We start from the raw sequence: 18121 nt of genomic DNA, 5'->3' as shown, positions 1-18121 counted from the left end.
CCCGACACGGGGGTGGCGTTGGGGTGGTGAGGAAATGTGGGCAGAGCGCAGGAACACGTGGGCAGAGCGGACACGGAGCCTTCTCCTGCAGGAGGCACGGGGGGAGGCAGCCCCGCAGGGGGCTGGCGGCACGGGTGGGGATGGGGATGTGCACAGCTGCGTGCGCTGGGATGAAAGCCGAGGGAAACTGCAGGATGAAAGCCGAGAGAAACTGCACAGGGCTCGGTTAAAAGCGGCTGGGTAGGAGACAGCGGGCTGCGCTCCCTCCCGCACAGCTCACGCATCAACGAGCACGCGGGGGGGAGATGGCGTGCGCAGGGCTGGCGGTACCGCACCGTGCCGAACCGCGCCGCATGCGGTGCTCCCAGCGGCTCCTCACCCCGGGCAATGCCCGTCCTGGTACTCCAGGCACCAAGTTAAACCGGTCCCCAGAATCACAGCTCTGGTTGGCAATCACCTAACAGAAGTGCTGTTTGTGTTTTAAGGCCGGGGAGGCCGTGACATTAGGGGTGAGGAGCACGAGGGCGGCTGTGGCGGGGCTGGCACCGCCATGTCCCCGTACAGCCTGTGCCGGCCGCACTGCGAGCAGGGCTGGGCACCCAAACCTGAGGTCATGGGGGAGAAAACCCAGGCCTTGGAGGTGAGCGCGCTTTGCACCAACACGTCCCTGCCACATGCACCCATGCAGAGACCGACCCCAGGCCCCCGGTCCTCGGGGTGCTGCTGATGCTCCTGTCCCCAGGGCAGGACGTGGGCAGCGCCCGTATCCTGCACCGCACAGCCCCGGGTGCAGGGGAAGCCTCAGCAGAGCTCAGAGCCCCTGCACCCAGCACGACGTCCCCTCCCCAGGGGGGTGTTGGTGACCGACATTTGGTTGCTGCTGCCCCCGTCCCCCCCACAGAGCCAAGGACTTTTCTGCTTCTCGTGCTGCCTTGCTGGTGAGCAGGCGAGGGGTGCACCAGGACCTGGGGGGGGGGACACAGCTGGGAGAGCTGACCCAAAGGGACGGCCCACAGCCTGTGGCATCACGCAATAAAAGCTGGGGCAAGGAAGGATGAGCGGGGGACTTTCAGAGCGATGGCGTTTGTCTTCCCAAGAAACCGTAACGCACGATGAGCCCTGCTCTCCTGGACGTGGCCGAGCGCCTGCCTGCTGATGGGAAGCAGGGATGGAATTCCTCGGTTTGCTTTGCTCGCAAGCAGCTTTTGCTCCGCCGGTTAAACTGCCTTTATCTCAACCCGCAAGATTTTCCCATCCCACTGTGGGGCAGTGAGCGAGCAGCTGCGTGGTGCTGGGCTGCCTGCCGAGAAAAACAGCTGAAAAGGTAATGACGACGACGGTCTGCCTGGTTACATAACGCTGAGCAGGGCGAGTTTTTAGACCGCAGCCCTTTCCCTTCGCGTCTCTGCCATTCCCACCACCAGCTCCCCCCGACCCCCAAATCTGCAGAGCCTTAAAGGCACGCAGCCTGCACCCCGCTGCGCCCCTCGCTCTGCTCCGCGCCCAGGACAGCGCAGAAAGCAGCAGCCCCCCCGGGAGCAGCGGGGGCTGCACAGAGCCCGGCCCCGCAGCAGCACCCAGGACACCGCGGAGCTGGAGCCGGGCTCCTCGGGCACCAGGACCGCGGTGAAATCCCCAGCACGGAGAGAAGGCAGAGACAGAGCCCAGCAGATGGGGAAGCCGCCAACACCCCCGTGCCGGGAAATCACCTCCCCTCGGCGCGCGGGAGGCGCGAAGTGAAGGATTTTCCTGGCACAGGGAGCCAAGAGCTGCTCCCTGCAGGCTGCAGCCCCCAGGATGCCACATGGGACACAGGGACACGTCCCGCGCCCCCTCCTCTCCCCCTGCCCAGCAGCGCTGCGGGGCTGCCGCGGGCACGGGACATGCACAGGGAGAGACGGGGCCACGAGCGCAGGGGGCGAGAACCTGCCAGAGGCTCCAAAAGCGCAGAGAATGCCTTTCCCTTTCCTTTTGTTGCCAAAGAGAACGGAAATTTTGCAGACAGCTGAAGCGCCCCTGCTGGGTACCGAACTGCTGCTGCTGTGCTTAGGCACGAGAAATCCCCCCCGGTGCGCTCACCCGGCAGCACCGCGGGGCTCGGGAGGCGGCAGCAGGGTGGGCACGGGCTGCATGGCCGGGGCTGGGCTGTGCCCTGTGGTGACACCCGGTGCCGCGCGGTGACACCCAGTGCCACCCAGTGCCACCCAGTGCCACCCAGGTGCCGGCTGATGCGGCAGGGCCCAGTGCCAGCTCTGATTAAACCTCGCTGCGGGCTCACGGCCAAGGGCAGGTGGCCTCGGTCGGGCACGAGCCACGGGCACAGGCTGGCACCAAAACGCAAGCTCAGGAGCAGCGTGTCCCTGCGGTGCCAGCAGCCCTCCTGCCCATGCTGGGCTGGTCCCGTGCACAAACCCGCGCCGTGCCCGTGCCAGCAGTGCCACAGAGGCCGGAGCTGGCGGGCCTGGGCTCACAGAGCCCCACTGGGGAGCTTCCGGCGCTAGAGCAGGCAGAGGTGCCGCGATCCCTGTTTGTTCCTGGGATTTCCTTGTGACAAGCCCCTTCCCCAGCACCCTGGAGATGTCCCCATTGGTTCACATCAGGCCGGGACAAATTGCCCTGTCTGCTCCCACACCCAGAGCCCCATCGCCCGCAGGGGACAGTCACCAGCCCGGCCCTGGTGCCACCAAGAGCCCCGCAGCGCACAGCTCCGTGCCGCTCGCCCCATTGCTGGCAGGGCGCTGGGCACAGGCGGCCTCGTGGTGCAGGGACAGGCACATACCGGCAGGCACCTTCCCCCTGTGCCCCAGGAGGGCAGGATTCAGGACCAGCACCACTCGCCACACGCAGGGCAGCCCCCGGACAGCGGCAGCGCCGTGCCCGGGGAGGCAGCGAGCTTCTCCATAGCGTGGGGAATGGCTCCGTGCCCCCCGGGGTGTCGCTGGTCCATATGCTGCCCTACTTGCACACCGGCTGCCCCCACGCTTCGCTTTCCAGGGAAAAATGATTTTCTTGACGGCTGACAGATGTGCTGCACCCCCTTCTGCGAGCGCCGTTCCTCCAAACCACGACCTGTGCCGTCAGCATTCACCTGCACGCGTCAGCACTCCAGCTTCCCACGGGCACCAAGTGGGGATTTTTATTTTTCCTGGTTTCTGGCAAGCCGGCCAGGCTGCTTCGGCACGCTGGGGTACGCAGAACTGAAAGGCCAGCAGCCAGGAACGTTGCACCAAGCACAGAGACATATTGCAGCCCTTCGCAGGCTATCATCGGGCAGGAGCAGCCCCCCCGCCCCGCAGGCAGCCTCCTGTCGCCCCATCTGCTCCTGACCCCGTGCTCCAGAACCGCGAGGCGGGGTGAGAAAGTTTCGGGGGAAACTGGGGCAGTTGGAGCAGGGCGAGCCCGCGCCGAGCGGCGCCGTGCTGCCGGCGGAGCCTTTCCAGGCCGGCGCTGAGGCAGGGCCGCGCAGGGAGCCTGCAGGCGGACACGAGACCCCCGGGCTCCCAAGGACATTTTCCACCTTGAGGAGCGGTTATGTCAGTGCCGTGCTCCGCCGGAGCGCTCGGTGCGGATGATCAGTCCCGGTTACTACACAGATACCTCCCTTCTCGCCCGTTTCTGTGTCACCTCCGAGCCTGGCACAGGCAGGTGACCGCAGGGGCTGTTTTGGGGTGCCCTAGTTGTGGGCTGCGCGGCCGTGCCCCCACGTGCGCCGCCTGCACGTGGCCACGGCGGCCGGGCCCCGCGCCGCAGCTCACCCAAACCTCGGCGCACCGAGCGCCCGGCCCCCCGGACTCGCTCCCATCTTGGGACCCATCCGGGCTCTGACGCCAACAAAAAGCATGAAACGCCTGAAAATCCTTTTCTTCCTTCTCTGCTACTCCAGATGAATACAGGAGGCCGGGAGACAGCTTCCCAATTATCTCTCTGCAGCGGGACCGGAGCTGGAAGGGCCGGCAGAAATTGAGGTGGTGAAAAGTGCCCATCACCCTCCCAGTACCGTCAAGGACACGGCTCTGGGTCTGCGCCGTCCTAGCGCCGTGGGTTACTGAGGTCACTTGGTGCCGCTGAGCACCGAAGGCTGGGTGAGGCTGGGAGCAGCGCGCCCCACGGCAGGACCCCGCGCGCCCCGCAGCAGGACTCCATCCCTTTGAAGCCGCCCCAGGGCCCACCAAGAACGTGGGCTCTGCTTCTGTGAGCCACGGGAGGATGGGGGCACGCGTGGGGCCCCGCCGGCAGGGAGCCGTGGGATGGGGATGGGGACAGGGACGGGGCAGGAGGAGCCGCGCTCAGGGTGCTGGAGGCACCGGCACCGCTCCGCCTGACCAGCCTCACCCTGGGAAAGCTCCCCCACCACTTCCCACCACAAAAGCCCCTCAATTTCTGAATCAAAAAAAAAACAAATTAAAAAACAACAGCCTCCTGATCACCCCAAAGTCACTCCTGTGGGGTTTGTTTTTCACTCGTTCAGGTTGTGTTGGTGCGGCCAGGGTCAGGACACAGCCCTGGCAAGGTCTCCTCCTCCCTGCACTCAGGCAGGAAGACAGCGGGTGGCGAGGTCCTGGGTCCCCAAAGGCTCCCCCGGGACAGGGGGCACCGCATCTCGCACAGGAGCACGGCCTCGTGCCCACTGCCCCCGGGAACTGGTGAAGAGAAGGAGGAGGACAGGACAATGTCACAGCCAGCCACAAAAATAGATCAATTGAAGGAAAAACCGCTCAGTTGTTGCAGAAACCTTTGTTGGGTATTTTCGGCCAAAGACCACGCTTCCCCGACTCCCGCGCTGGAGACACCTCAATTAACCTTTGTGTAATTAGCTCTCCCCAGAAGAACAGATTTCATTAGCGGGTGCCGATGCAGGAACAAAGGGCACCTCGTGGTGCTGGACCTCGCTCGGAGCAGGACGGGGACAGCTCGCGGGCAGCAGCCGGAGCACCCCCAGTGCGCGGACACGTCGTCCGACAAGGGCCCGCGGGAAAGTCAAGGGGGTTGCTCTGGAGGCTGCGAAGTCTGGGGGGGGGGGGGGAAAGAAGGCAAAACGCTTGGATAGCGTGAAGGAAGGGGCCCCTGACGACTTGGTCACGCAGGAGAAGACTCCAAGGAGGGGAGGCACAGCAGCCCCCGCGGCATCCGAGGGCTGACGGCCGCCAGGCGAGAACCGCACTCGCGTGGAAAGGAACGGGGCCGCGAAATGCGCCCGGCGCGTGTCCTCCAGCGGGGAGGGCTCTGCTCAGCTCGGGTGATTTAGGAGCTGCCCTTTCAGAAGCAGCCCTCTCTGCCTTAAAAGGAAGCGTCCCTTCGGTGGAACGCTGCTCCAGGGCCCCAAAAAGCAGCAAAAGCTCATTAAAGACCTGAGTGGTGGAAGATTTTTCTCTTAAAAGAAAGGAACAGCTGGTGGACGAGATGGGAGAATTGCAGGGCCGTCACACGCTCTGTTGTTATTGTGATTAGGAGCTTTTTGACTGCAGTTATGAAATGTGGGAAAAAACTGCATCTGGTGTGCGAGCACCAGCTGGAGCAACGTGATGCCTCCGGAGGAGGAGGAGGAGGAGGAGGAGAGCAGAACCACAGCAACGTAGGCAGCAGGGATCGTCCCCAGAGGACACGTTTAAGAGGACAGGGTAAAGCTCAGCCTCACGCCTCCCTGCCGCAGGAGCACCTGGCGTACGAGGCAGGCGCTGAAGGCGGAGGAGAACCAAGCCCGTTCCACGCAGGGCAGGAGCAAAGCGCAGCCGCTCGGGTCTGGGGACGATGCAGCAACGGCTCGGGAACGGCCGGGCACGGCCACGCAACCCTCTGCCAGCGAGATGAGGCAAGGTCTGCACGTGGGGGCCGCCTGCTCCTGTTTCCTGCGTGTGGTTTCAGCCACAGGTCCTTCAGCTTCAACCCTCCCCTTTGTTCGGCCCCTTCAAGCCCAGGGCGTTTCTTTTTCAAAGCCCTGGTAAACCAAAGATTTCCCTCTTCTGCCGCAGGTCCCGGTGCCGCCAGGAGCCCCTGGCGCATCTGCTGATCCTCACGGCAGGCTGCGGCACGCTGTCCCCTTCTGTCAGAAGAAACTCCCTGACATCGTCTCTGGGTCGTCCTTCGACCTTTGAAACGCTCCCGTGCCTGCTGCTGGGCAGGTACGAGGCTTCCAGGAAACTGCGTTGATTTCGGAGGGAGGTGACTGTAAACAGTTTTGCCAGAAGCCAGAAGCAGGCCTTCCGCTGCGAAATCCCAGAGCAAACGGTCTCACGAGAAATGCAGCCGGGCTGTTGCAACGGACGTGAAACTTTCCAGACGTGCCCAAGGCCCTGTGTTCGCTTTGCACAAGCTGCATCGAATCGCCACCCAGCCCTGCGTCCTGAGCTCCTCGGGGCGCATTTCCCCGCGCAGAGCGGCACAGAGCCGTGCAGACCCCTGGTCTGAAACGTCACGGTGTGAAAGTGGGGGCCTGAACCCCGGGGAGAGGCTGCAGGCGTAAGAGAAGGGGTCAGAGCCCACAGCAGGCGTTAGGAGACACCGGGGAGAGGGAGAGCAGGAGACGCAGTCCCCGCAGCACCGCTCAGCACAGAGCTCACCCAGTGCCTGAGCGGGGGGGGATACGAAGGGATGGGATGGGGATGGGATGGGATGGGGTGGGGATGGGGATGGGGATGGGGATGGGATGGGGATGGGATGGGATGGGGATGGGATGGGTTGGGGTGGGGTGGGGTGGGGTGGGGATGGGATGGGATTGGATGGGGATGGGATGGGGATGGGGATGGGATGGGGATGGGGATGGGATGGGATGGGATGGGGATGGGGATGGGGATGGGGATGGGAATGGGGATGGGAATGGGGATGGGGATAGGATGAGATGGGGTGGGGTGGGGATGGGATGGGATTGGATGGGGATGGGATGGGATGGGGATGGGATGGGGGTGGGGATGGGATGGGGGTGGGGATGGGGATGGGGATGGGATGGGGACGGGGATGGGGATGGGATGGGGATGGGATGGGGATGGGGGTGGGGATGGGATGGGATGGGATGGGCATGGGGATGGGGATGGGATGGGGATGGGGATGGGATGGGGATGGGATGGGATGGGACGGGGATGGGGATGGGGACGGGGATGGGGACGGGGACGGGGATGGGGACGGGGATGGGGACGGGGATGGGGACGGGGATGGGGACGGGGATGGGGACGGGGATGGGGACGGGGATGGGGACGGGGATGGGATGGGGATGGGGATGGGATGGGGATGGGGATGGGGATGGGATGGGGATGGGGATGGGTACGGGGATGGGATGGGGATGGGGATGGGATGGGGATGGGGATGGGGATGGGATGGGGATGGGATGGGGATGGGGGTGGGATGGGGACGGGGATGGGGATGGGATGGGGATGGGATGGGGATGGGGGTGGGGATGGGATGGGATGGGATGGGCATGGGGATGGGAATGGGGACGGGGACGGGGATGGGGACGGGGTGCTGCAGAAGGCACGCAGCTGAGGGAGCTGTGCTGAGTCACGAGCGGCCGGGCCCTGCCTGCGCGCTGCCTCCCCGGCGCCGCTCACGGGGCTGCCAGATGAGGTAAGCAGGAAAACATTTCGAAACGCGGGGTCAGGAGGAGGGCGAGGTGTTCGGAGGAAAGCCTCGCTGCGGGCTGACAGAGGCACAGAAGGGAGCAGGGGTGGGCAAGGCTCACCTCACCCAGCACCAGAGGGGCGTCCGCAGCGCCTCTGCAGTACCGCCAGCAGCTGCTTTTGGGTGTCTGCAGCCTCCTCCTTTGGGAAGGGACGGCCTTTCCGAGGCTGGGGGGTTACTGCCTCTTCTTCCTGCAGGGGAACCACGCTGTCCCCGTGGCCACATCTCTCTCGGGCTCTCCGGAGGCTCTCTCCGACTGCTGCACCACCAGGCCACGCATTTTGTGCGAGCACAAAGCTTTCGGAACTGGCTGCCACCTCCGAGACTGGCTCGAGACCTCAGGAGAGCTCAGCGAGGGGCGTCCATCCCATTTACATTACCATGATGACGAGGACATCGCTGCGCTCGTTAGTGACCACAGTGCCGCAGTTACAAATGCTGCCCTCTGTTCCCTGGCGGGACGTCCTGTGACAAGGCACAGAACAGCTCCCACGGGCGGGTGCCCTGGGAGACGTGCAGGGCGCAGCAGCACCGGCGGCAGGGCGAGCTCCTGGTGGGCAGCACAAAACGAGCAGGACAAAGCCCCCCCCGCCTCCTGGCTCCCCCGGCCCGTGGTGCTTGCCCACGCAGCCCGGCCCTTCCCTCGCTCGCCTTTTGTCGCTCTTCGGGGCAAGAGGAGGCGTCGGCAGCGCCACCCCAGTCCCCACAGCCGCTCACTGCCGGCGCCGTGCTCTGCGCTCAGCTGATGACCTGACCCGCTGCGAAACCGATAAACGCCTGCTCGTAAGGGTTTTCTTCAAAGGCTCCTCCGATGCCAGACATCCTCAGGTGGCTTCCTTTTATAGAAACAGGATTTTTTTCTTTCTGATCGAGAACGGTTTTCCAAATCCCCGCCGAGTCTGAGCTCATCACCTGGCAGCCAGCAGGCTCAGCTCTGCCGAAGCTGCAATTGCAAAGGCTCCTGCCTTCTGGGGGCGCACCGGGGGAACACCGGTAGCCCCCGTAGTCCTGGTGACCCCGGCAGCCCCAGTAGCCCCGGTCACCCCAGTATCCCCAGTAAGCCCGGCAGCCCCGGTAGCCCCAGTTGCCTGGGTGACCCCAGTAGCCCCGGTCAGCCCAGTAGCCCCGGTAGCCCCAGTAGCCCTGGTGACCCCAGGAGCTCTGGTGACCCCGCTAGGCCCAGTAGTCCCAGTGACCCCGGTAACCCCATTAGGCTTGGTCACCCCAGTAGTCTTGGTAGCCCCGGTAGCCCCAGTAGCCCCGGTGACCCCAGTCACCCTGTTAGCCCCAGTAACCCCGGTAGCCCCAGTAACCCCGGTAGCCCCAGTGACCCCGGTAGCCCTGCTAGTCCCGGTGACACCAGTAGCTCCGGTAGCCCTAGTGACCCCAGTCACCCCAGTAGCCCCGTTGACCCCAGTAGCCCCGGTCACCCTGGTAGCCCCAGTGACCCTGGTAGCCCCCGTGACCCTGGTAACCCCGGTAGCCCCGGTAAGCCCAGCAGTCCCGGTGACCCCGGTGACCACCGCACACCGGGGCCGGGCCGGGCCTGCAGGCCGCGCGGTCCTCCCGGGCAGGCCGCGTTGCCATGGCGCCGCAGCCGCTCTAGGCACGGACCATAGAGCGGCGGCCTCCCGGACCCCGCGGGTTGCTATAGTGACAGGGGGTTGCTATGGTGACGGGGGCGTGGCCACGCCGGGCGGGAGGCGGGGCCGAAGGGAGGCGTTGCTATGGGAACCGCCGGCAGGTGCGGCGGGGCGGGGAGGCGTTGCCACGGCGACGGGAGGGGCAGGGCGCGGCGTTGCCATGGCGACGGGGGAGGATGCTGGGGCACGGCTCAGCACCGCTCGGCACCGCTCAGCACCGCTCAGCACCGCCTCCCCCGCTCAGCACCGCACCGCTCAGCACCGCACAGCACCGCTCAGCACCGCTCAGCACCGCTCAGCACCGCACCGCTCAGCACTGCCCCGCACAGAACCGCTCAGCACCGCACAGCACCATACGGCTCAGCACGGCTCAGCACCGCTCAGCACCGCTCAGCACTGCCCCCCCCCCCCCCCCCGCACAGCACAGCACAGCACCGCCCTGCAGCACACAGCTCAGCACAGCACCGCTCCGCACCACTCAGCACAGCACAGCCCCGCCCCGCCTGCTGCTGCCCTCACCCCCTGGGGACCCCCAGCTCCAGCCCCAGCCCCCGCCAGCGCCCAGAGCCCGGAACATCCCCGGCGGTGGGGATGGGGATGGGTACGGGACAGGGACAGGGACGGGGATGGGACAGGGGCAGGGATGGGACAGGGGCAGGGACAGGGACGGGGCAGGGACAGGGACAGGGACAGGACAGGGACAGGGACAGGACAGGACAGGACAGGGGCACAAGGACAGGACAGGTCGGGCTGTGTCAGCGCTGCCTGCAGGGCCCGGCCCCCCCCCCGGTGCCCGGCAATCATTAACCGGGAGCCGAGCGGGGCCTGGGCGCGATGCGCGGGGGAAGCCGCCTCTTCCTCCCCCTCCTCCTCCTCCTCCTCCCCGTCCTCCCCCTCCTCTGCCGCCGGCTCGGGATGGGGGGGGCAGGTAAGGACCCCGGCGGCACCCCCGGCACGGACCGGGACGGACCCGGCACGGCCCCGAGCGCACGGCACCGGGCCCCGCTGCGGCACGGCCGGGACACGTCGGGACCGTGCTGGGGGGGGACGGGGGGGGGGGGGGCACAGGGGGGTCTGTACCCATGGGACAGCGGGATCGGGGGTCTCTGCCTATGGGGACACCAGGGTCACAAATGTCCATGCCCACGGGACACCGGGGTCTGTGCTTAGGGGGACAGAATGATCAGAGGGGTCTGTGCCCATGGGGACAGCGGGACTGGGGGTCTGTGCTTACGGGACACTGGTATCGGGGGGGGGGGGGCTGTTCCCCTGGGGACACCAGGCTCAGCAGGGTCTGTGCCCATGGGGACACCGGGCTCAGAGGTGCCCGTGCCCATGGGACACCGGGGTTTGTGCTTATGAGGCCAGCGGGCTCAGCGGCGTCTGTGCCCATGGGGACACGGGGCTCACTGCGGGACATGGGGCTCGTTGGGGTCCGTGCCACGGGGCTCAGCCGGTTTCACACCCACAGCCGAGCCCAGCTGCGGGCCCGGCCGCCCCTGTCCCCCGTGGAGCAGCTGCGTGGAGCACCCGGGCGGCGCCGCGTGCCGCTGCGAGCCCGGCTTCACCCCCAGCGCCGACCGTGGCTGCGTGCCAGGTAGGGGACGGGACCCCCAGGGGCTGCGCGCCAGCGGGGGGGGCACTCACACGGGGACCCCACCGGGGTGGGAACCCCACGAGGGGTGGGGGGTCTGGTGCCCGCAGGGCCGAGTGGGGCCCTCTGCGGCTGCCCTGACCCGAGCCCCCCCGAAGCCAGGACGTTCCCGGGGCGCCTGACGCCGCGGGACCCCAAAGCCGTGGCCGCGAGCCCCGTGCTGGAGGCGGATCTGCCCCGGCTGGTGAGTGAGGGGCTCGGGGGGCTCGGGGGCTCGGCAGGAGGGGGCCCTCCCACAGCGCCCAGCCGAGCCCCCGCCGCAGTTCCAGCGCATCCTGGGCTCCCTGGACGCCTACGTGGCCTCGTCCCTCCTGGAGCCGCCGTGAGTGCCGGGGGTCCTGCCCGCCGCCCCCCCCGCCACCCGCCGCCCCCCCGGTGCCCGGGTGACACGGTGGGCGCCCCGCAGGCGGGGGGCGGCGGGGGTGACGGTGCTGCACAGCTTCTCGGTGCTCTCCTCGGTGACGGCCCGGCACGTGGAGGAGGCCGTGGCGAGCTTCCAGGCGCGCTGCCAGCCCCGCGACCCCGGCTGCCGGCTGCTGCGGGACGTGGTCGCCTACAGCAGTGCGTGGGACCCCTGCCTGGGGATGGGGGGGGTGGGGGGGGGGCGCTTCCTGACCCTCGCCCTCCCCAGGTCTGAGCCTCTGCGAGCTGCAGCCCTGCGACCCTGTGTCCACCGTGTGCCTGCCCCAGGAGGGGCTCGCCCTCTGTGCCTGCCGCCCGGGCTTCCGCAGCGCCCACCCCATGGACCGCGCCTGCACCGGTGGGAGCCGGGGGGGCCGGGGGGGCCGGGGGCTGCAGCCCCACGGCAGGGCTGGGAGGGGGTTTGGGTTTCTGGCCCGGTGGGGGGCGGTGGGAGGGCTCCATGGGGGTGCTGATGGGGTGGGGGAGGTCTGAGGGTGGGGGTCGCAGCCCGTGGGGCAGGGGCCAGCCCCAAAGGGGGGGTCGTGGTCCCATGGGAGGGGAGGGTCCAGCCCCTCGGGGGTCTGAAGCCCCACGTCCCCCCCCCTCCGGGGATGCACGGCCCGCACTCTGTCCCCAGCCTGCCACCCCGGGTCGCGGCTGAGAGACAACGCTTGTGAGAGGTGAGTGCGGCCCCCCCCGGCCCCCCCCGGCCCCCCCAGCCCTGAGCCCCCAGCCCCGCCGCCCGCCCTCATGCCCGCTCCCCGCAGGTGCCCCTTCGGCTTTGGCGGCTTCGAGTGCGAGGAGCGTGAGTGCGGCACGGGGCCGGCAGCGGCACGGGGCATGACCCCAGTCCCAGCCCCGACCCTGACCCCAACCCTGACCCCTAGCCCGATCCTGACCCCAGCCCTGACCCCGACACCGAACCCAACCTCGACCCCCATCCCGACCCCGACCCCCATCCCGACCCCGACCCCAACCCTGACCCCAACCCCGATTCCAACCCCGACCCCGACCCCTGCTCCGGCCCGGCCGGCCCCGACCCCGACCCCGATCGCGATCCTGACCCTGACCCCAGTTCCGACCCTGACCCCAATTCCTACCCCGACCCTGACCCCGACCCCGACCTCGGCCCCAACCCCAGTCCCGACCCCGACCCCGTTTCCAACCCCGATCCCGATCCCAGCCCCGATCCCGATCCTAATCCCGACCCCAATTCCGACCCCGACCCCTCCCCGACCCCCCCCCCCCGACCCCGGCCCTGCCCCCCCTGTCGACCCGCAGCCCTCCTGCTGGCGCTGGTGCTGGTGTCCTGCTGCGGGGGGGCCCTGCTGCTGCTGCTGCTGCTGCTGCTGCTGCTGCTCGGCGGGTACGGCCCCCCCCAGCCCCCCGCCGCCCCCCCCCACCCTGGCTCTGTGTGGGGAGAGGGATGCAGCGAGGCCCCCCCACTCGTGCCCCCACCCGCAGACCCCCCCTTACCCCCAGAGCTCAGCCCCCGTCCCGTTCCCCCCCCCCCCCCCCCCCCAGGAGAGCCCGGCGCCCCCCCCCGTCACCTCCCTCCCCGCTGCCGGACCTGGGGGCCCTGCAGTTCCCGGCGCGGGGGCTCAGCCTGCCCCGGGTGCAGCCCTGCGGGACCCCCGAGGCCGAGCCTCCGGAGCCCCCCCCGGTGAGTGTGTGCGTGGCGGGGGGGGCGCGAGATTCCCCCCCCCGGGACGCTCCCGCGGTGCGTGACGGCTCGCTCCGCAGCCTGCCCGCATGGAGACCTTCCTGGCGCACCGGGGGGGCCCGGCAGGACGGGGCGAGGACCGCGACTATTTCTGAAGAACCAACCTCCCCCCGCCCCCCCCCCCCCCCCGCTGCTTCCCACGCGGGACGGAGCTGCGGGGATCCACGCGGGGGGGGCGGGGGGGGGCACCGCCGTACCCATCCCGGAGGATAAAGTGGAAGCTGCAGCTGCTCCGCGTGGTTTTTGGGGTGGGAGCATCCAATGCGCATCCACATTTATGGCACGGGGAGGTGGGGGAGCCCCTGCGGCGCTCCCACGCCCCCCCCCCCGCCGCCCCCCCCCCGTGCCCAGGATGTAGCCACGGGCACGAGTGGGACTCTCCCGCGCCTGCCCCGGCCGTTATCTCGCCTCGTCCCTGGAGTTTGATCGCAGCGAGGCCATAAAGAGCAGAGCCCCCGGAACGCGCAGGGCGTGGGGGGGGGAACGACCGGACGGCCCCGGGTGTTCATTAACCCGCGGGGGGGGGCCGGGCGCGGAGCCCCACGCGTGGGATGTGCTGGGATGGGAAGTGGGAAGGGGGACGAGGGAAGGGGGGACGACGCGCACGACGGCTCCGCGCGCCTCCGCACCAAGTGGGGAGGAAGGGGGGGGGTCCGCAGCATGGGACCCCCACCCTGGGGTGCTGCCCCGCAGCCCGGGGCCCCTCCCCGGCCCCCCCCGCGGGGGCGTGGCGGCGCGGAGCGGAGCGCGGCGGCGAGCGGCGGCGGCGAGCGCGCAGGTGCGGGAGGCGGCGGGGGGGGGGCGGGGGGGGGCAGCCGGGGTCGGGCCCCCCCGTGGAGGGTGCTGGGGGGGCACCGCGGGGCGTCCCCACTCGTGGCGGGGCGAGGGAGGGGAGGCGGCGGCCGTGCCCCGCGCCCGTCCCCGCTCGGCACCGGGGATGCGGAGCCCGCTCCCGGCCTTGACCCCGGGGGGAGGCAGCGGGGGCAGGGTCTGGCCCCCGGCCCGTGCAATGCGGAGGGGGGGGCGGAGGAGCCGGGGGGGGGTCAGCGCCCCGCGGCGCGGCCGGGCCGGGGCAGAGAGCCCGGGTGGCGCCGCGCTCCCCACGCGAGGTGAGTGGAGGGCGCACGAAGGGGGCTGCCGGGGCCGGGCGCTCCGCCAGGGAGGGGGGGTCCGGGGGGGCTCGGACCCGGGCCGGGGGGCTCGGGGTCAGCCCCCGCAGCCCCGTGCCTGCTGTTCGTGTGTTTCGGAGCGCCGGAGGAGCCCCATGGAAGGAGCCGCGCAGCGCTCGCTGTCCCCGTGCCCACCGGGGGAGTGATTCCCAGCGCCCCCCCCAGCCTCAAGCCGCTGCTTTCGGGGACCCCCCCGAGCCCCCAACCGGGAGCGCTGGGGCTGTGCAGCCCCCCCCCGTGCTGGTCATGTTGCTGCTGCTGTGGCCGTTCGGGGTGTCACTGTGTGCCCTCCACCCCTGGAACCCCAGGCACAGGAGCTGCATGGGATGGGATGGGGGGGGGGGTGAAGCCCCCCGGGCCCCCTCCCGCTGTTCCTTGGCTCCGTGCCTGCCCCGCAGCTCTCACCAACACCGACCCCGGCTGGGCTGGCAGCAGGGCCTCACGTCCTGGGGCACCGTGCCCGCCGTGCTCCCCGCTCCCTGGGCCCCCTGGGCTGGGTGCTGCTGGAAGGTGCCACTTGGCACGGGCAGGAGCTGCACACCGTCCGTACCGGGTGCGCCGGGGGCTTTGCTGCCGCAGGGGCCGGTGCCCGGTGCTGTGAAGCGCTCTCCGCTCAGCAACGGGAGCGTCTGCGCGGTGCGGTGCGGCGCTGCCGGCCTCGCTGTGGTGCTGTGGGGCAGGACGAGGCGGCCTTTGCTGTGCAGGGCCCACGCCAGGTTTTGTGCGTGGGGAGAGGGCACCCATGGGTGGGGCCGAGGTGTAGGGAGGGGAGTAGCCGGTCCCCCTGCCCGGGGCGCAGCACGAGGCATGGGCTGAGCCAGCGGGGCTGAGCCCGCGGCAGGCTGCTCGAGGGAAGGGGCTGAGCTCCGGCACCGACATCCCACCGCGGCATCTCCCCAGGGCAGGGCCAGTCCTGCTGCTCACTGCCCTGTCCCTCCACAGGTCCCCAGGAAGGATGTGGCCGCTCCGGCTCGCCTGGGCGCTGGCCACGCTGGGCATCGCGGCCGGCGCTGACCCCACCGCGCCGCTGCCGGACAGGGCCTCCATCTTCGCCGACCTGACGCCCGTGGAGCTGCGCGCGGTGCGGGACTTCCTGATGGGCCGCCCGGAGCTGGGGCTGTCCCCGAGCCGGGGGGGCACCCTGGCGCAGAACACGCTCTTCCTGGTGGAGCTGCTGCCCCCCAAGAAGCGGCTGGCCCTGCGCCACCTGGATGAGGGCGGCCCCGCGCCCCGGCGCCAGGCTCGAGCCGTCATCTTCTTCGGGGGGCAGGCGGAGCCCAACGTCACCGAATTTGCCGTGGGGCCCCTGCCGCGGCCCAGCTCCTACCGGCCCCTGCGCTTCAAGGGCAGGCGCAGAGTCCCCTTCGCCGCCCGGCCCATGACGCAGCTGGAGTACGAGCTGCTGCACCGCGCACTCGTGCAGGCAACGGAGCCGCTGTACCGGCTGCTGCGCGATGCCACCGGCTTCTGGTACCACAACTGCACCGACCGCTGCCTCACCTTCTCGGACATCGCGCCCCGTGGGCTGGCGTCTGGCGAGCGCCGCAGCTGGTTCATGCTGCAGCGCTTCGTGGAGGGCTACTTCCTGCACCCCGTGGGGCTGGAGATCCTCATCGACCACCGGGACCCCGATCCACACCGCTGGGCCGTCCAGCGCCTCTGGTACAACGGGCAGTACTTCTCCAGCCCGCAGGAGCTGGCTGAGCGCTACGAGCAGGGGCGGGTGGCCGTGGCGCGGCTGTCCGACCACGCGTCCCAGCTCCTCTTCTCCACCTACGTGCCGCGCGGGCGCTTCACCACCGGCACCCCCACCGACGTGCACGGGGCCAAGGTGTGCGAGCCCCAGGGCCGGCGCTACCGGCTGCGGGGGAACCGGCTGGAGTACGGGGGCTGGAGCCTGGCCTTCCGCCTGCGCTCCTCCTCCGGCCTCCAGCTCTTCGACCTGCGCTTCAACGAGGAGCGCGTGGCCTACGAGGTGAGCGTGCAGGAGGCCATCGCCTTCTACGGCGGCGACACGCCGGCCGCCATGCAGACCAAGTACATCGACGCCGGCTGGGGCATGGGCTCCGTCACCTACGAGCTGGCCCCCGGCATCGACTGCCCCGAGGTGGCCACGTACCTGGACGTGCACCACCTCTACGACGCCGACGGGCCGGTGCGCTTCGCCCGCGCCGTCTGCATCTTCGAGCTGCCCACGGGCGTCCCGCTCCGGCGGCACTTCAACAGCAACTTCCAGGGCGGGTACCACTTCTACGCCGGGCTGGAGGGACACGCGCTGGTGCTGCGCACAACCTCCACCGTCTACAACTACGACTACATCTGGGACTTCCTCCTCTACCCCAACGGCGTGATGGAGGCCAAGGTCCACGCCACCGGCTTCATCCACGCCACCTTCTACACGCCGCAGGGCCAGCGCTACGGCAGCCGCGTCCAGAGCCACGTCCTGGGCAACCTGCACACCCACCTGGTGCACTACAAGGTGGACCTGGACATCGCAGGTGCAGCCCCCTGCTGACCCCCTGGGGCTGGACCCTGTGCCAGCAGCTGCGGGAGGGGGCTTGGGGGTGGCACGGAGCTGGGGGGCGGGGGGGCTCGGGGCCATGTCCCTGCTGCTACTGGGGTCCCCAGGGTGATTCTGGCGCACCTGCGGCTCACAGCCTCTCCGCTTGCAGGCACCGGCAACAGCTTCGAGACGATGGACTTGAGCTTCGAGAACATCCCAAACCCCTGGAGCCCCGACGCACGCGTGGTGCAGCCCTGGCTGCACCGGCAGCCGCGCCGCAGCGAGCGCCGGGCCGCCTTCCCGCTGGGCCAGGCGCTGCCCCGCTACCTGCTCTTCTCCAACCCTCGCCAGCGCAACCGCTGGGGCCACGCGCGCAGCTACCGCATCCAGCACAGCTCCCACGCCGGGCGCGTGCTGCCCCGCGGCTGGAGGGAGGAGAGGGGCATCTCCTGGGGCAGGTGGGGCTCCGGACGGGGCTCTCGGCAGCGGGCACTCCCTGGTGCATCCAGGGGAGCCGGGGTTGGGGGGGGGGGGGAGAGGGGCGTCCTGCAGGCCTGTGGCACACATGCTTGTGGCTCTGCAGGGTCCCCGTGCTCAATGGCAGGGCTGATCCCCTCCCTGTCCCTGTCCCTGTCCTTGCAGGTACCACCTGGCCGTGACACGGCACCACGAGAACGAAGCCGTCAGCAGCAGCCTCTACACCCAGAACGACCCCTGGGAGCCCCTGGTCAACTTTGAGGGCTTCATCCGCAACGACGAGAGCATCGAGGACCAGGTGATGGGGACAGCGGGGCTGGGGACAGGGGCAGGATGGAGCATGGATGGCTCTGGGCCCTCTGATGGCCACGGTCCCCTCCTCGCAGGACCTGGTGGCCTGGGTGACCGTCGGCTTCCTGCACATCCCGCACGCCGAGGACGTCCCCAACACGGCCACCCCCGGCAACGCCGTCGGCTTCTTCCTGCGCCCCTTCAACTTCTTCGACGAGGACCCGTCGGTGGCCTCGCTCAGCCCCGTCATCGTCCGCCCGCTGGACCAGACCTTCTCGCGGCTGGAGGTGCAGCGCTGGACGCCCGACAGCCCCGGCCCCTGCGTTGCGCCGGGGCCCTTCGCCTACAACGGCACGTACTGGCCGGAGTGAGCGCCGCGGGGCGCGGGACGGGGCAGGGACCCCGAGGACCTTGGGGGCCTTGGGGGCCTTGGGGACCTTGGGGGCCTTGGGGACCCCAGCCCCTCGGGCTGAATAAAAGCCGTGCCACCGCCTCCGGCCCCGTCTCTGCCTGGCTGCGGGCCCCTCCGCCGGCTGTCGCAATGTTTAATGACGCCTGCGTTCAAGGTTGGCCCCCCCCCGCACCCTCCCGCGGCCTTTGCCCCCCGGCCCCCCCAGCCCCCCGTGCACCGGGCTGCCGGCGTTGACCCCC

General features: G+C 69.5%; 2 protein-coding genes across 6 annotated transcripts; both read left to right on the top strand.

The window, feature by feature from the left end:
- Positions 1 to 9961: 9961 nt before the first annotated feature.
- Positions 9962 to 13362, top strand: LOC308191225 (protein HEG-like). Of its 4 annotated transcripts, none has more exons than XM_080583457.1 (11): positions 9962 to 10179; positions 10723 to 10848; positions 11004 to 11089; positions 11169 to 11227; positions 11345 to 11466; positions 11537 to 11665; positions 11945 to 11987; positions 12075 to 12112; positions 12589 to 12673; positions 12832 to 12970; positions 13051 to 13362. In XM_080583457.1, the coding sequence occupies exons 1-11, from the start codon at positions 10086 to 10088 to the stop codon at positions 13123 to 13125; spliced, it is 996 nt and encodes a 331-aa protein (XP_080439583.1). In that variant the 5' UTR covers positions 9962 to 10085; the 3' UTR covers positions 13126 to 13362. The 4 variants fall into 4 exon arrangements, with proteins under 4 accessions (XP_080439583.1, XP_080439584.1, XP_080439581.1 ...); XM_080583455.1 differs by having other exon boundaries at positions 9965 to 10179; positions 11312 to 11466; positions 13051 to 13357; XM_080583456.1 differs by having other exon boundaries at positions 9966 to 10179; positions 11312 to 11466; positions 12835 to 12970; positions 13051 to 13355.
- A 387-nt stretch (positions 13363 to 13749) lies between these two features.
- Positions 13750 to 17963, top strand: AOC1 (amine oxidase copper containing 1). Of its 2 annotated transcripts, none has more exons than XM_080583453.1 (5): positions 13750 to 13808; positions 15142 to 16697; positions 16872 to 17160; positions 17345 to 17477; positions 17566 to 17963. In XM_080583453.1, the coding sequence occupies exons 2-5, from the start codon at positions 15155 to 15157 to the stop codon at positions 17839 to 17841; spliced, it is 2241 nt and encodes a 746-aa protein (XP_080439579.1). In that variant the 5' UTR covers positions 13750 to 13808; positions 15142 to 15154; the 3' UTR covers positions 17842 to 17963. The 2 variants fall into 2 exon arrangements, with proteins under 2 accessions (XP_080439579.1, XP_080439580.1); XM_080583454.1 differs by lacking the exon at positions 13750 to 13808 and adding an exon at positions 13921 to 14139.
- Positions 17964 to 18121: the final 158 nt, after the last annotated feature.

The sequence above is a fragment of the Anser brachyrhynchus genome (assembly GCF_964034855.1).
Source record: "Anser brachyrhynchus genome assembly, chromosome: 2".
NCBI lineage: Eukaryota > Metazoa > Chordata > Aves > Anseriformes > Anatidae > Anser > Anser brachyrhynchus.
Note: the sequence above shows the minus strand (reverse complement) of the source record. Positions and strands in the feature narration are given on the sequence as shown.

Bases quoted from the DNA above. Each gene is read 5' to 3' on its own strand.
- LOC308191225 (XM_080583455.1), top strand. From the start codon at position 10,086: ATGCGCGGGGGAAGCCGCCTCTTCCTCCCCCTCCTCCTCCTCCTCCTC. The intron at 11,228-11,311 runs GTGAGTGCCGGG...GGCGCCCCGCAG, and splicing joins TCGTCCCTCCTGGAGCCGCC to GCGGGGGGCGGCGGGGGTGA. The intron at 12,674-12,831 runs GTACGGCCCCCC...CCCCCCCCCCAG, and splicing joins CTGCTGCTGCTGCTCGGCGG to GAGAGCCCGGCGCCCCCCCC.
- AOC1 (XM_080583453.1), top strand. From the start codon at position 15,155: ATGTGGCCGCTCCGGCTCGCCTGGGCGCTGGCCACGCTGGGCATCGCG. The intron at 17,161-17,344 runs GTGGGGCTCCGG...CTGTCCTTGCAG, and splicing joins AGGGGCATCTCCTGGGGCAG to GTACCACCTGGCCGTGACAC. The intron at 17,478-17,565 runs GTGATGGGGACA...CCCTCCTCGCAG, and splicing joins ACGAGAGCATCGAGGACCAG to GACCTGGTGGCCTGGGTGAC.